Below are 12,592 nucleotides of genomic sequence, written 5' to 3'. Positions count from 1 at the left end.
AATGGTGATAAAGCTTATGGAAATAAGCAATGTGACACAGCTTTCAGGATTCCTCAACCCTTTTAAGAACACATGAGAGTCTGCACTTCTATGTTCACTGCAGCACTATACAAAATAGCCAGAATCTGGAAACAACCTGAGTGCTGGAGAACAGACAACTGGATAAAGAAACTATGGTACATCTACACGATAGAAAATTACACAGCTATAAGGAAAAATGATGTCATGAAATTTACCTATAAATGGATGGACTTGGAGAGTATCATGCAGAGTGAAATGAGTCAGAAGGAGGGGAACAGGTATAGATGACTGCATTCATTTGTGAGATAAAAAAAATAGAATGAAACTAATATCCAAGGCCAGGGAAAATAAGCCAGAAAGACTTGTCAATGGTTGGACATTATCACAAGGAAGTGGGGAATTGAGGGTAGTTAAGATAGAGGAGGATCGGGGCTGGAGCGATAACACAGTGGGTAGGGCGTTTGCCTTGCACTCCGCCAACACGGGTTCAATTCCCAGCATCCCATATGGTTCCCTGAGCATCGCCAGAGGTAATTCCTGAGTGCAGAGCCAGGAGTAACCCCTGTGCATTGCCAGGTGTGACCCAAAAAGCAAAAATAAATAAATAAATAGATAGATAAATAAATAAAAAGATAGAGGAGGATCAATTATGACAACATTAGTTGGAAATGATCACTCTGGACAAAAACTGAATGCTGAAAGTAGATGAAGGGATATACATGATAACCTTTCATCATGCATTGCAATCCATAATGGCTAAAATGAGAAAGAGAAAGAGAGAGAGGTGATTGTCATAGGAGCAGGCAGGGGTGGGAGGTGGTCTGGGGTACTGGGAAGGAAAAAAGAGGACACTGGTGTTTGGAAAATAGACTGGTGGAAGGATGGGTATTGGAACACTGTATGATTGAAACTCAATCATGAACAGCTGTGTAATGTAATGTAACAGTTCTACCTCAAGGTGATTCAATAATTTCCTTTTTAATTTAAAAAAACCCACATCAATACAGAAGGCTTAACTTGTAACATCTTAGTAATCGCTCATACAAAGATTTAATGTCTCCATGGTGAGATACAACTATTTTCACTAATTTTCAAACAAGGAAATATTTTTAATCATTCAGTTAGCAATGTATTAGTAACAAGCAATACAAAATAAATTATTATGAGGCTGGTATGTGGGCTAGCTTGAGGGACGGTTGGGAAAATTAGAGACAATGGTGGAGGGAAGGTGATAGTGGTGGTGTGATTGGTGCTAGAATACTGAATATTGAATACCTGTTATAAATCATCATGAAGAACTTTGTAAACTATAGTATTGAAATAAAGTGTAAGGGAAAAGAAAAAAAAGAAAGTAAGCACTGTACGAAGCCTTAGATATCCCTAACAACTGCAAAGCATACTAGGACAAATAATGTGGATAAACTCTGAATATATGGCTATTGAAGGCCTTATCTTCCTCCTGGAGAGATAGTAGGCCTCCAGAAGTGATCCAGAACCAGGAGTAAGCCCTGAGCACCGCTGGGAATGGCCAAAAATCCAAACAAAAAAATCCCTTTGTATCCCATTATCTGCCACTATATACGTTATGCTGTTTATTTTTATAAAGTTGTTCACAATAATCACATTTAATATTTCAACACCAATCCCACCACAATTACACCTTCCCACCACCATATTATGAATGTTTCCACCCTGTCCCCAAAGCAGAACCTAAGTAATTCATGTTATACTGCTTGTTATGAATTGGCTAAAGATAACCAAAAGTGTTTCCTCAGAGGAAAGTGTGAAGATTGATTCACCTTGGAGCCATTAAGCCCTTGCCTTGGTACATTAGTGGTGTAGAATATGAGATGTTATGTGGCTGCATTTGCAGTCAGGTGCTCAAGGACTTCGACTGTGAGCATGGTAGTGATTGGGTGCTGGAGGGTTTTGGCTGCTGGAGCTCCAATGGGGCAAGTGGGGGGACTCACCTGCCCCCCTCCAAGTTGCCCCAGATGAGACAGCCTGGAGCGTGGCCTGGAGACATCTTTGCAGCATTACATTTTGCTAACTGGGACTTGTATAAAACTAAACAGCTATGGGGCCAGAAAGAGAGCACAAGAGGTAAAGCACATGCCTTCCTCGCTGCCTACCAAGGTGCAAATCAATGACACCACATAAGGTACCCTCAGTACTAACTAACAGTGGTCACTCCTGGACACAGAGCCAAAAGTGGCCCCTAAGCAGCACAAGCTCTGGCCCAAAACTCCACCCACTCCCACTCCCTCCAAAAATTATAGAAGCAACAAAAACTACCTAATTTCCATTATAAAGTTGATGCACACAGAGACAACTAAGTCAATTTTCAGGTTTTGTTTATTTTATACAAACTAGTATTAACTATTATTTTAATCAGTAAATAAAAATTATTTCCTATGATATTCCTTGCATATGATCATAATATAAGACTAATATTTCATTTCTGGTTCACAAGAAGAAGGCCTTGGCACTCCTGAACCTGGTTTGGGAGACCAAAAAATAAATAAAATGAAATTGATTAACAATGAAACATCATAAATATAAAAATGAGAAAGCATCTCTTTTCATTGAAAGGATGTAGAGTAATTGGGAAGTCCCAAGCACTATTCCTGGGAACCCAAAATGCAACAGCCACGTGAGAAAATAATTGGACAGATTGTACAGTTAAGCATTAATCTAAGAAAATATTCTTAAGAAATGTAAACAATTATCCTTATCAATCATAAAGTTCCAGGCAAGATAGCAAATTCAAAATAGCATTGCTCCACCTGTAGATGTGCTTGAAAATAAATGCAATTAAAATTTATTTTATTGTAATTCAAAAGATAATTAAAATTTATTGTGCAAATTCAAAATGCACCTCAAAGGAAACAATGAGCAGAATACAAAAACAGCCCACAGATTGGGTGAATCTAATTGGACAGATTGTACAGTTAAGGATTAATATAAGAAAATATTCTTAAGAAATGTAAACAATTAACCTTATCAATCATAAAGTTCCAGGCAAGATAGCAAGTTCAAAATAGCATTGCTCCACCTGTAGATGTGCTTGAAAATAAATGCAATTAAAATTTATTTTATTGTATTTCAAAAGATAATTAAAATTTATTGTGCAAATTCAAAATGCACCTCAAAGGAAACAATGAGCAGAATACAAAAACAGCCCACAGATTGGGTGAATCTAATTGGACAGATTGTACAGTTAAGCATTAATCTAAGAAAATATTCTTAAGAAATGTAAACAATTAACCTTATCAATCATAAAGTTCCAGGCAAGATACCAAGTTCAAAATAGTACTGCTCCACCTATAGATGTGCTTGAAAATAAGTGCAATTAAAATTTACTTTTATTGTAATTCAAAAGATAATTAAAATTTATTGTGCAAATTCAAAATGCACCTCAAAGGAAACAACGAGCAGAAAACAAAAACAGCCCACAGATTGGGTGAAATTATCTGTTTACCACTGAACCAACAGAGGCTTAATATGAAACTATACCAAAATAGTAATTAAAAAACCACACTGGGTCACCGCCGAGATGTGATCCCGGGGGGCCGCACGCATGTGCGGCCTCTCCGCAGCTGCACGAGTGTGAATCCAGACCCAGGTAAACCACTTTCAACATGTGCAGCTCCTTGCAGAATGTCTCCAGCCTGAGAATTAAGCCACGACCCCAAGCCCGCCCAGGAGGGGAAGGTATTTCTCTCTCTCACCTCTCCCTTTCCGGGGAAGAAGGGCGTGGGGACAGCCATATTACAATGACCACAGAAGGGGTTTACAAGCTTGCAATGATCCAATACCTGGAAGAAATCTCCCTGAACGTAGTTGCTAAAGTACAGAAATCCAAAAGCGCACGATTTCTCTTCACAACAGGTCTGACTCTAGTGGGGTACTCCTAACAATAATGGTGAGGTTTGTGTTGAAATATCAAATGTAACCAAAGTAAACAGAAAGTAAAGTGAAATTTATCAGTTATAAGGCGGGGGGGGGGAGAGTGCGGGAGTGGGTGGGATGGGAGGTGTACTGTGGGTTTTTTTTTGGTGGTGGGATATGGGCACTGTTGAAGGGATGGTTGTTTCAGCATTGTATGACTAAGACTTAAGCCTGAAAGCATTGTAATTTTCCACATGGTAATTCAATAAAATAAAATTCTTATTAAAAAAAAAAACACCCTGGGGGAGGAGTAGGACGTTTGCCTGGCACGTGGCTGGCCCAGTTTGGATCCCCAGGATCCCATATGGCCCACAGCACCACTAAGAGTGATTCCTGAGTGCAGAGCCAATAACCCGAGCATCACCAGGTATAAACCAAAAGCAAAAAGAGAAAAACACTCAAAGCTACCAAAGCATGGGGAGAAGTGATAAACAGGAGCTTCTAAGAAAAAAACAAACGGCAAAAAATGCGTATGAAAACAAGCATATGAGGGACTGGATCAACAGCACAGCGGGTAGGGCATTGCATGCAGCCAACCCGGGTTCGATTCCCAGCATCCCATATGGTCCCCCATCACTGCCAGGAGTAATTCCTGACTGCATGAGCCAGGAGTAACCCTTGTGCATCACTGGGTGTGACCCAAAAAGCAAAAACAGAAAAAAACAAGCATATGAAAAAGAAGGTCCATATCACTAATCATCAGGGAGATGCAAATCAAAATAATGAGATATCACCACACATCACAGAGACACATCAAAAAGAACAACCATCAGTGTTGGTGAGGATTGGGAGGCAAGGGAAATATCAACTGGACAAGCCTTTTGTAGGACAATGTGAACATTCCTCAAAATATTAGGAATTGAGCTTGACCCACCAATTCCACTCCTCAGGATATACCCTAAAGCCCAGAAAGCACAAATCAGAAAAGATATCTGCTGCACTCCTATGCTCACTGCAGCACTATATGCAACAGCCTAAGGAAACAATGCAAATGCCCACGAACAGATGACTGGATAAAGAGACTATGGTAAATGTGCACGATGGAATACTATGCAGCCTTGAAAAAATATAGTCGAGCAATTTGCTGCAACATGGATGAATCTGGAGAGTATCATGTAGAGTGAAAACAGCCAGAGGGAGAGAACAGACTAAGAATGATCTCTCACATATGAGATATAAAGAAGCCTCGTAAGGGAATATCAGATGCCCAGTGGCAATAAAAATGAAGAGCAGGAAAATTTTTCTTCAGTAGGAAACTTGGCATTGCAGCAGGGATGAGGGTGATAAGTTAGGGAAGGGAACACTAAAACAATAGAGGAGGTGAAAAGTGGTAACAACTGTGGGAGGGAAACTGGTAACAACTGTGGAGGGTAGTAGGCTCTATGGAATAATATACACCTGAAATTCCATCAACAATATCTTTGTAACCTTGCAATTCATGGTGATTCCATAAAAAATAAGTAAAAATTAATAAATAAAAGAAAAAACAAAAATATTAAATCCTTTTGAATTTAAGTAATTATTTTAATTTTTTTACCCCAAATTATCTAATATCAGCCTGTTCCTAACTGCACCAACATTGCCAAATGAGCTGGGTTTTTTTGTTTTGTTTTGTTTTTTCTTTCCCAAACAAGGAGTTTTAGCTGCAATTTTAAAAAGCAAAGATACCTAGATATTTTTCGTAGATCACAACATTTAGTACTTGAACTACTGACAAATCTATGAATCTTAAAAATCATAAGTAAATGGTTTTACCTCTCTCAATTTCTCTCGTTCCCGTTCCCTCTCAGCAATACGTTTTCGTCTCTCTTCTTCTTCCTTAAGAGCATTTTGTGTTTCTGTTCTTAGTTTATCATCCTTAATAATCTTTCTAATTTTCTTTCTGCCTTTTCCAGGGGATTTGGAATCATCATTTTCATCTTCTTCCTCTTCCTCTTCATCCTCCTCCTCTTCTTTATCTTCTTCAGAATTACTCTATGGAATTTAAATTATCAGAGGTAAATACTAAAATTATCTATCTTAATACTCTATTTCATATACCAATAAAAAACATACCAAAAATGATAAAGAAAATAAACATGAAAAGCTTTAGAAGTATATTTTACAATAAATAAAAGTATTTTTAAAAACAACCAGCCACAAAAGCAGAAATTTACTAGATGAAACATTTTTTAAAAGAAACTATTAAATGCCTATTATTATGAGAGGAGTTTGGGGGACAATGGTGGAAGGAAGCAGGCACTCTGGTAGTCCATACTTAAATAATATATGCAGGAAACTATCATTAACGGTACTGTAAATTATGAAAGTTCAATAAAAACGGGAGAAAATGTTCATCATTTTTACTCATCTGGAAAGAGATCAAAAATGCAATCAACGAATGAATCAAAAATAAACCAGACACTAAGACAAAATAGTGATTATCAGAAGGGAAGGGGAAGGCTAAATAAATCATAAAAAGAGGTCAAGGTTGGACCTCTTTTTCATGTGGGAAGCAAGGCTTAATCCCAGCGTTCCAGGTTTGAGCAGAACACCTCTATGAGTAAACCCTAATTATCAAACAAAGGAAATAAAACAAAAACCCATAACAAAAGGAAAGAAGTCAAAAAAGGAGGTGAGCATAAAAGAGGTCAGCTGAAAAATGGAAACCATACTTTATGGTAGTAAACACAGAATAGAAGAAACATGTTCACATATAGTGTTTATACCTGAAATCTATAAATTATAAATAAATGCTATGCCAATAAAATTGTTTTAAACAAAAGTAAATAGCAAGTATTATTAAGAATGTAAGAATGTGTAGAAATTGGAGACCTTTGGCCAAGATTTGACTCAAAGTGTTGAAACACCTGGTTGCATAGAGTCCCCCAAGTCCAATCTACAACACAGCATGTGTCTCCACCCCTACACCTGCATCACAGAACCACAAGCAGCACACAATTAATTACCTGGTTTTATATTACAGGAGTGACACCTAAGCCAACTGAGAACTACTTGGGAGGCAGATCCACAAACACTGAAGACCCAGTGCATTGGAAAAACAGTGACACTTATCAAAAAATTTAAACCAGGGTCAGAAATATAACTAAGCAGCTGTGCCACTGCCTCGCATGCATGGTGCCCTGTGTTCTAGTCTCAGTACTGAAGAAAGAAAAAAAGTTAAGTATATAATCACTATACAATTCCACTTTTCCAATTTCAGCCAAAAGAACCAAAATCAGTGATTCAAGAAGGTATTTTTCCAGTAACATACTTAAAATAGCCAAAGTTAGAAACAACAAATACAACCACCAATAAATGAACACAGGACATACATAGATACAACGAAATAGTATCCAGTCTTAACAAAAGGAAAAACAAAGGGAAAAAAGGAAAAAAAATATATTTGGTACCTGGAGAAAATCTTTCCTATGCTGAAATTATTTTCTAGAAGATTCCCTCTGTTTTTCCTTTTTTTGTGTTTTTGGGGGACCACACCAGGTGCTCAGGGCTGACCCCTGCTCTGCACTCAGGGATCACTCCTGACAGGCGCAAGCACCGTATGGAGAGCAAACCCAGGTCAGCCAGATAAAGACAAGTGCATTTTACTATCATTTGGACCCTTAAGGAGTTTCTCTTCATCTCAAGTTTTAATCATAGGTTTTGTGAACACACTGTTCATAAAACTTGCAATTATAAGTCCAGCCAAACTCTAAGTCAAATGTGAAAGTTAAAAAGATATTTAGGAGTCACAGCAATAGTACAGCAGGCAAGGCGCTTTTCTTAGAAGCAAAAGATCTGGGTTCAATCTGCAGCACCCCGTATGATCCCCTGAGCCTCAGCAGGATGACTCCCTGAGTGCAGAGCCAGGAGTAAGCCCATCCATCATGACCCAAAAACAAAACAAAATATTTGATTAATTTTATTATAATTTAATCACTGATTACTTTACCTCAGAGATTCTTTTAAACACTTACCAGAATTTTAAAACAATTAACAAATATATGATTTTAAAATTTGGGGCGTGGGTAGGCAGAAGATATTTTAGTTACAATGATTCCTTCACAGTGCAAGGTCACAAGTTTACTCTCCTGTAGTACCACCTGCACTGACTGCAATTCTGGCAGCTCTACAATTTGTGATGCCTGGCACTATGTGTGATTTCTAATCCAACTACAGCCAGGAGTGAGCATCAAAACTGAAGTGGTAAGACCTCTGCTGAGCACCACTAAAAAATAATGTGCAAGCACAATGGCCAGGAAGTGCCCCTGCAAACATCTGTGAGTTTCACTGTGATCACTGCAAGCAGAATATGTGTAAAGCAAGAGTTTCTTTTATTTTTTTTTAACTTTTAAATAATGTTTATTGAGAGTTTTCCCTAGACATAAATGTAAAACATGTTCAGTACCGAAAACAGACAATACACGGGTCAATAAAAAAGAAAATATTTGTTCCTATTATTTCCACCCAAAAGATATGTTTTTCCAGTCATTCTGAATATATATGTATATTCATTATACCTGTACAGATGAATAAATGTATACACATATATGCATGCATATATATATGGCAGATACTTTTTCTTTATTTACATATGGTATTATTACATTTTTTTTCTTTTTTTTAAATTTATTTATTTTTAATTAGAGAATCACCGTGAGGGTACAGTTACAGATTTATACACTTTTGTGCTTATACTTCCCTCATACAAAGTTTGGGAACCCATCCCTTCACCAGTGCCCATTCTCCACCACCCGTAAACCCAGTGTCCCTCCCACCCTCCCCAATCCCATCTCCCCCCCACCCCACCCTGCCACTGTGGCAAGGCATTCCCTTCTGTTTTCTCTCTCTAATTAGCTGTTGTGGTTTGCAATAAAGGTGTTGAGTGGCCGCTGAAGCAAGAGTTTCTTTTAAAGACAAACTCTTGGATCAAATACCTCATTATCAGATCTGAATCCATAAATTATAATGAGGAAACCATAGGTAAAATACTTCACAATACCGAATCTAGAGACAATTTCAGTATTTCAATGCCATTGGCAAAGCAATTGAGAACAAAGATAAACAAATAGAACGCATCAAATTGAGAAGAAGCTCTGCACTCAAGTAGAAATGATAACCAAAATAAAGACATTTCACAGACTGGGAAGAATATTTGCCTACCCATCACATGACAAAGGGTCAACATGAAGGCATATAGAGCACTGGTAGCACTTTACAAAAGAAAAATAAAATATCATCCCAAAAATGGGGATAAGAAAGGCTGGAGAGATAGTACAGCGGCTAGGGTGCATGTCTTGCATGCAGCTGAAGCAGGTTCAATTCAGGACACCCTATACTGTCCCCCAAGCACCACCAGGAATACTTCCTTAGTGCACAGCAAGGAGAAAACTCTGTGCACAACCAGATGCGGCCCCAAAAACAAAAAGAAAAAATTTAGGGGTAAAGGTGAAAAGAAACTATCTCAAAGAATACATACTAATGGCCAAAAGGTATATGAAAAATGTGCTATGCCACTCGTCATCAGGGAAATACAAATCTAAACAATGAGATATCATCTCACACAAATGAGACCAGCACACACCACAAAGAACAACCAGTGTTGACATAAATATGGGGAAAAGCTACCCTCATTCATTGCTGCTGGGAATGCTGACTGGCACAGTATTTTTGGAAAACAGTATGGACACTTCTCAAAAAGATAGGAAATATGCTTCCATACAACTCAGCAATTTCATTCTTGGCATCGACCCCAACAGCCTAAAAACTATTCAGAAAAGACATCTGCACTCTTACGATCACTGCAGCACTATTCACAATAGCTAAAATCTGGAAACAGCCCAAATGTCCAAGAACAGATGACTGAATAAAGAAACAATGGTGCATATACACAACAGAATAAATATTCAGCAATAAGAAAAGATGAAATCATGCAATTTTTGCTGCTACCTGGATGAATCTGAGAGTACTATCCTGAGTGAAGTTAGAAGAGGGAGATACACAGAATGATCTACAGAATAACAGATACACAAAGGAAAGAGAAACTGAAAACTGGTTTCTAGTAGGAAGCTTACCACAGGAGAAAATGGGAAGGGGGATGGGAAAAGACACTGGGATACTGATAAAGGAAAACAGAAACTGATGGAAGTCTTATGTATGAAACCATTACCTGTAACAGTTTGTAAACCATGGTGTTTAAAATAATTATTCTTTCAAAGTTTGACTCCCTAGCAAGCAAATGTATGACCTCCTCCAAACACTATGCCTGAGTGTGCAAGCACTACAATCTGAATGTGACCAAAGTTGAGGCATATCAGCAGTAAAATGTGTAGCACCACAGCCAGACAATGTGTGTGACACCCAGTAAAATTCTAAATAAAGAACAGATATTTCAGACTACATTTACATGAGTTAGTTTAAAAGGGCAACTTTACAGACACTGAAATTAGACTAGAAGCTGAATAAAAGTTGGGAATGAGGAATTATTGTTTAACACATAGTATCCAATTTTCTGTGTAAATAAGAGCACTGAATCGTACACTTAAATGGCTAAAAAACTCAATTATTAAAAATAAAATAAATTAAAAAGTCCCCCATCAGAGATCAAGGAAGAGTCAGGTACATATATGGTACTCAGGAATGACTGAGCTAAATATTCAAAGCAAAGAGTCAGACCCTCTGCGCCTAAAGACTTTGATTCCAGAGACCTAACACATTCGGGCATCCAGCGCAGCTTCTTATAGCAATGCACTGGGACTGTGAACTGGGCTACAACTCCGTGCTGCCCAGTGGTGGGTCTTTCCTCCCCACCCTGTCTTCCTGCACGGAAAATGGCGGCAGCAGCAACATCCACATGGAAGGAGCCATCTTCTAAGACTCCTAACCCAGAGGTATATGATTTTTACACTTGGGGCTCTTAGGGACTCATGGGAAGTGGGTGTAACCGGCACGCCCTAGGCCCAGATAAATTCGGAACTGCTGGAAGCGAAACGGACCCTCTGCGCCTAAAGACTTTGATTCCAGAGACCTAACACATTTGTGCATCCAGCGCAGCTTCTTACAGCAATGCACTGGGACTGTGAGCTGGGCTATGCAATTTCTGGCAGAATTTTCCCTGGACTTTATACAGAAATCCAAAACTTAACATCTATAATTGTCAGCGATGTGAAACGGTTCCTTTTGAAGAGGTCTGACTTGGGGAGGAAACTCCAAATAATAACAGTGAGTTTCTGTTGAAATATTGAAGGTTATTAAAGTAGCAGCCATTTCTCTGGACTGTGAACTAAGCAACAGCCCCACGCCAGCCGAGAAGAGAAAATATCCCTCTTTCCCGGTTGTTTTCCATCTTCAGGGAGAAACGTGGCATGGCGTCTACCATACTATGAGGCGCGGGAAGGGGGATGAGGGGGAAAAAAAGGGAAAAGGAAAAAGAAAAAAAAGAGTTATGTACTTGGAGCAGTGGGGCTACATATCTCTTCATTCTCAGCAATGGAAAACTAATTATCAAATGCTTCCTTGGTAGTAGGGCTGTCTTTCTTCGGGGGAAACTCCAACAACAATAGTGAGTTTTGTGTTGAAACATAGAACGTTATCAAGATAAAGAGAAAATGAAGTGAAATTCATCAGTGATACAGTTGGGGGTGGGGGGGCGGGGGGTATACTGGGGTTTTTGGTGGTAGAATATGGGCACTGGTGAAGGGATGGGTTTTTGAATATTGTATAACTGAGACATAAACCTGAGAACTTTGTAACTTTCCACATGGTGATTCAATAAAATTTTTTAAAATAAATTTAAAAAATTAAATTAAAAAAAAAGCAGAGTCAACAACACTGAAATCATGACAAACCTTTAACAACTGAACTTACAAAAGTGTCTGTCAATATGGCAAACTGGGTGGAGGTAGAGATATGGGAGAGAATCTGGGAAGATTGGTGGAGGGAAGTTGACACTGGTGGTGGGATTGGTGCCGGAATACTGTATGTCTAAAATTTAACTGTGAATAACTTTGTAAATCAGGGTACTTTAATAAAATTTTTTAAATCAAAAATTAAAAGTTCTCCAAAAGGGAATGGGGGGGACAGAATAAAACATTCCTGGGGCCAAGGCAAATATATAGTAAGTAGGGTATTATCCTTGCACACAGCTGACCCAGGTTCAATCCCTAACATCCCATATGGTCCCTCAAGAACTGACAAGAGTAATTACTGAGTTCAAAGCCAGGAGAACCCCTGAGCATTGTCAGGTGTGCCCCCCTCAAAAAAATCCCAAAACACATATTCTAAAACGTTTGTATTTTACATAATACTGCTGATCTACAAGAAACTCAAATGGGAGGAGCTAAAGTACAATGGGCAGGGCACTTGCCTTGCATGCCTTGCATACATTTAACCTGGGTAGGATCTCTGGGTATTACATATGGTCCCCCAGGCACTGCCAGGAGTGATCCCTGAGCTCAGAGGCAGAAGTGTCACCTGAACACAGCCAGGTGTGACCCCAAAACAAAGAAAAAGCAGGGAAAGAAAGAAAACAAACTTAAATGGGCTAACTTCACTACAATAAGGAGTTTCTTCACATGAAATCATTTAGGATGAAAAGTTTTATGTCATAAAAATAGAACATTTTTAGAAATGGATAACAGTA

The 12,592-nt window shown here is 38.6% G+C and overlaps 1 protein-coding gene across 6 annotated transcripts in view; it reads right to left on the bottom strand.

Moving 5' to 3' along the window:
* The window catches only part of ATRX (ATRX chromatin remodeler), a 206,638-nt gene that overhangs the window by 69,601 nt on the left and 124,445 nt on the right, over positions 1–12,592 (bottom strand). For all 6 annotated transcript variants that reach the window (XM_055119813.1, XM_055119814.1, XM_055119818.1 and 3 more), the window contains one exon: positions 5,728–5,946. In XM_055119813.1, coding sequence (XP_054975788.1) covers positions 5,728–5,946 — 219 coding nt within the window. The remainder of the gene's footprint in view (positions 1–5,727; positions 5,947–12,592) is intronic.

This window comes from Sorex araneus, chromosome X (assembly GCF_027595985.1).
Source record: "Sorex araneus isolate mSorAra2 chromosome X, mSorAra2.pri, whole genome shotgun sequence".
NCBI classification, from domain to species: domain Eukaryota; kingdom Metazoa; phylum Chordata; class Mammalia; order Eulipotyphla; family Soricidae; genus Sorex; species Sorex araneus.
This window is presented reverse-complemented; position numbering and strand designations above follow the sequence as displayed.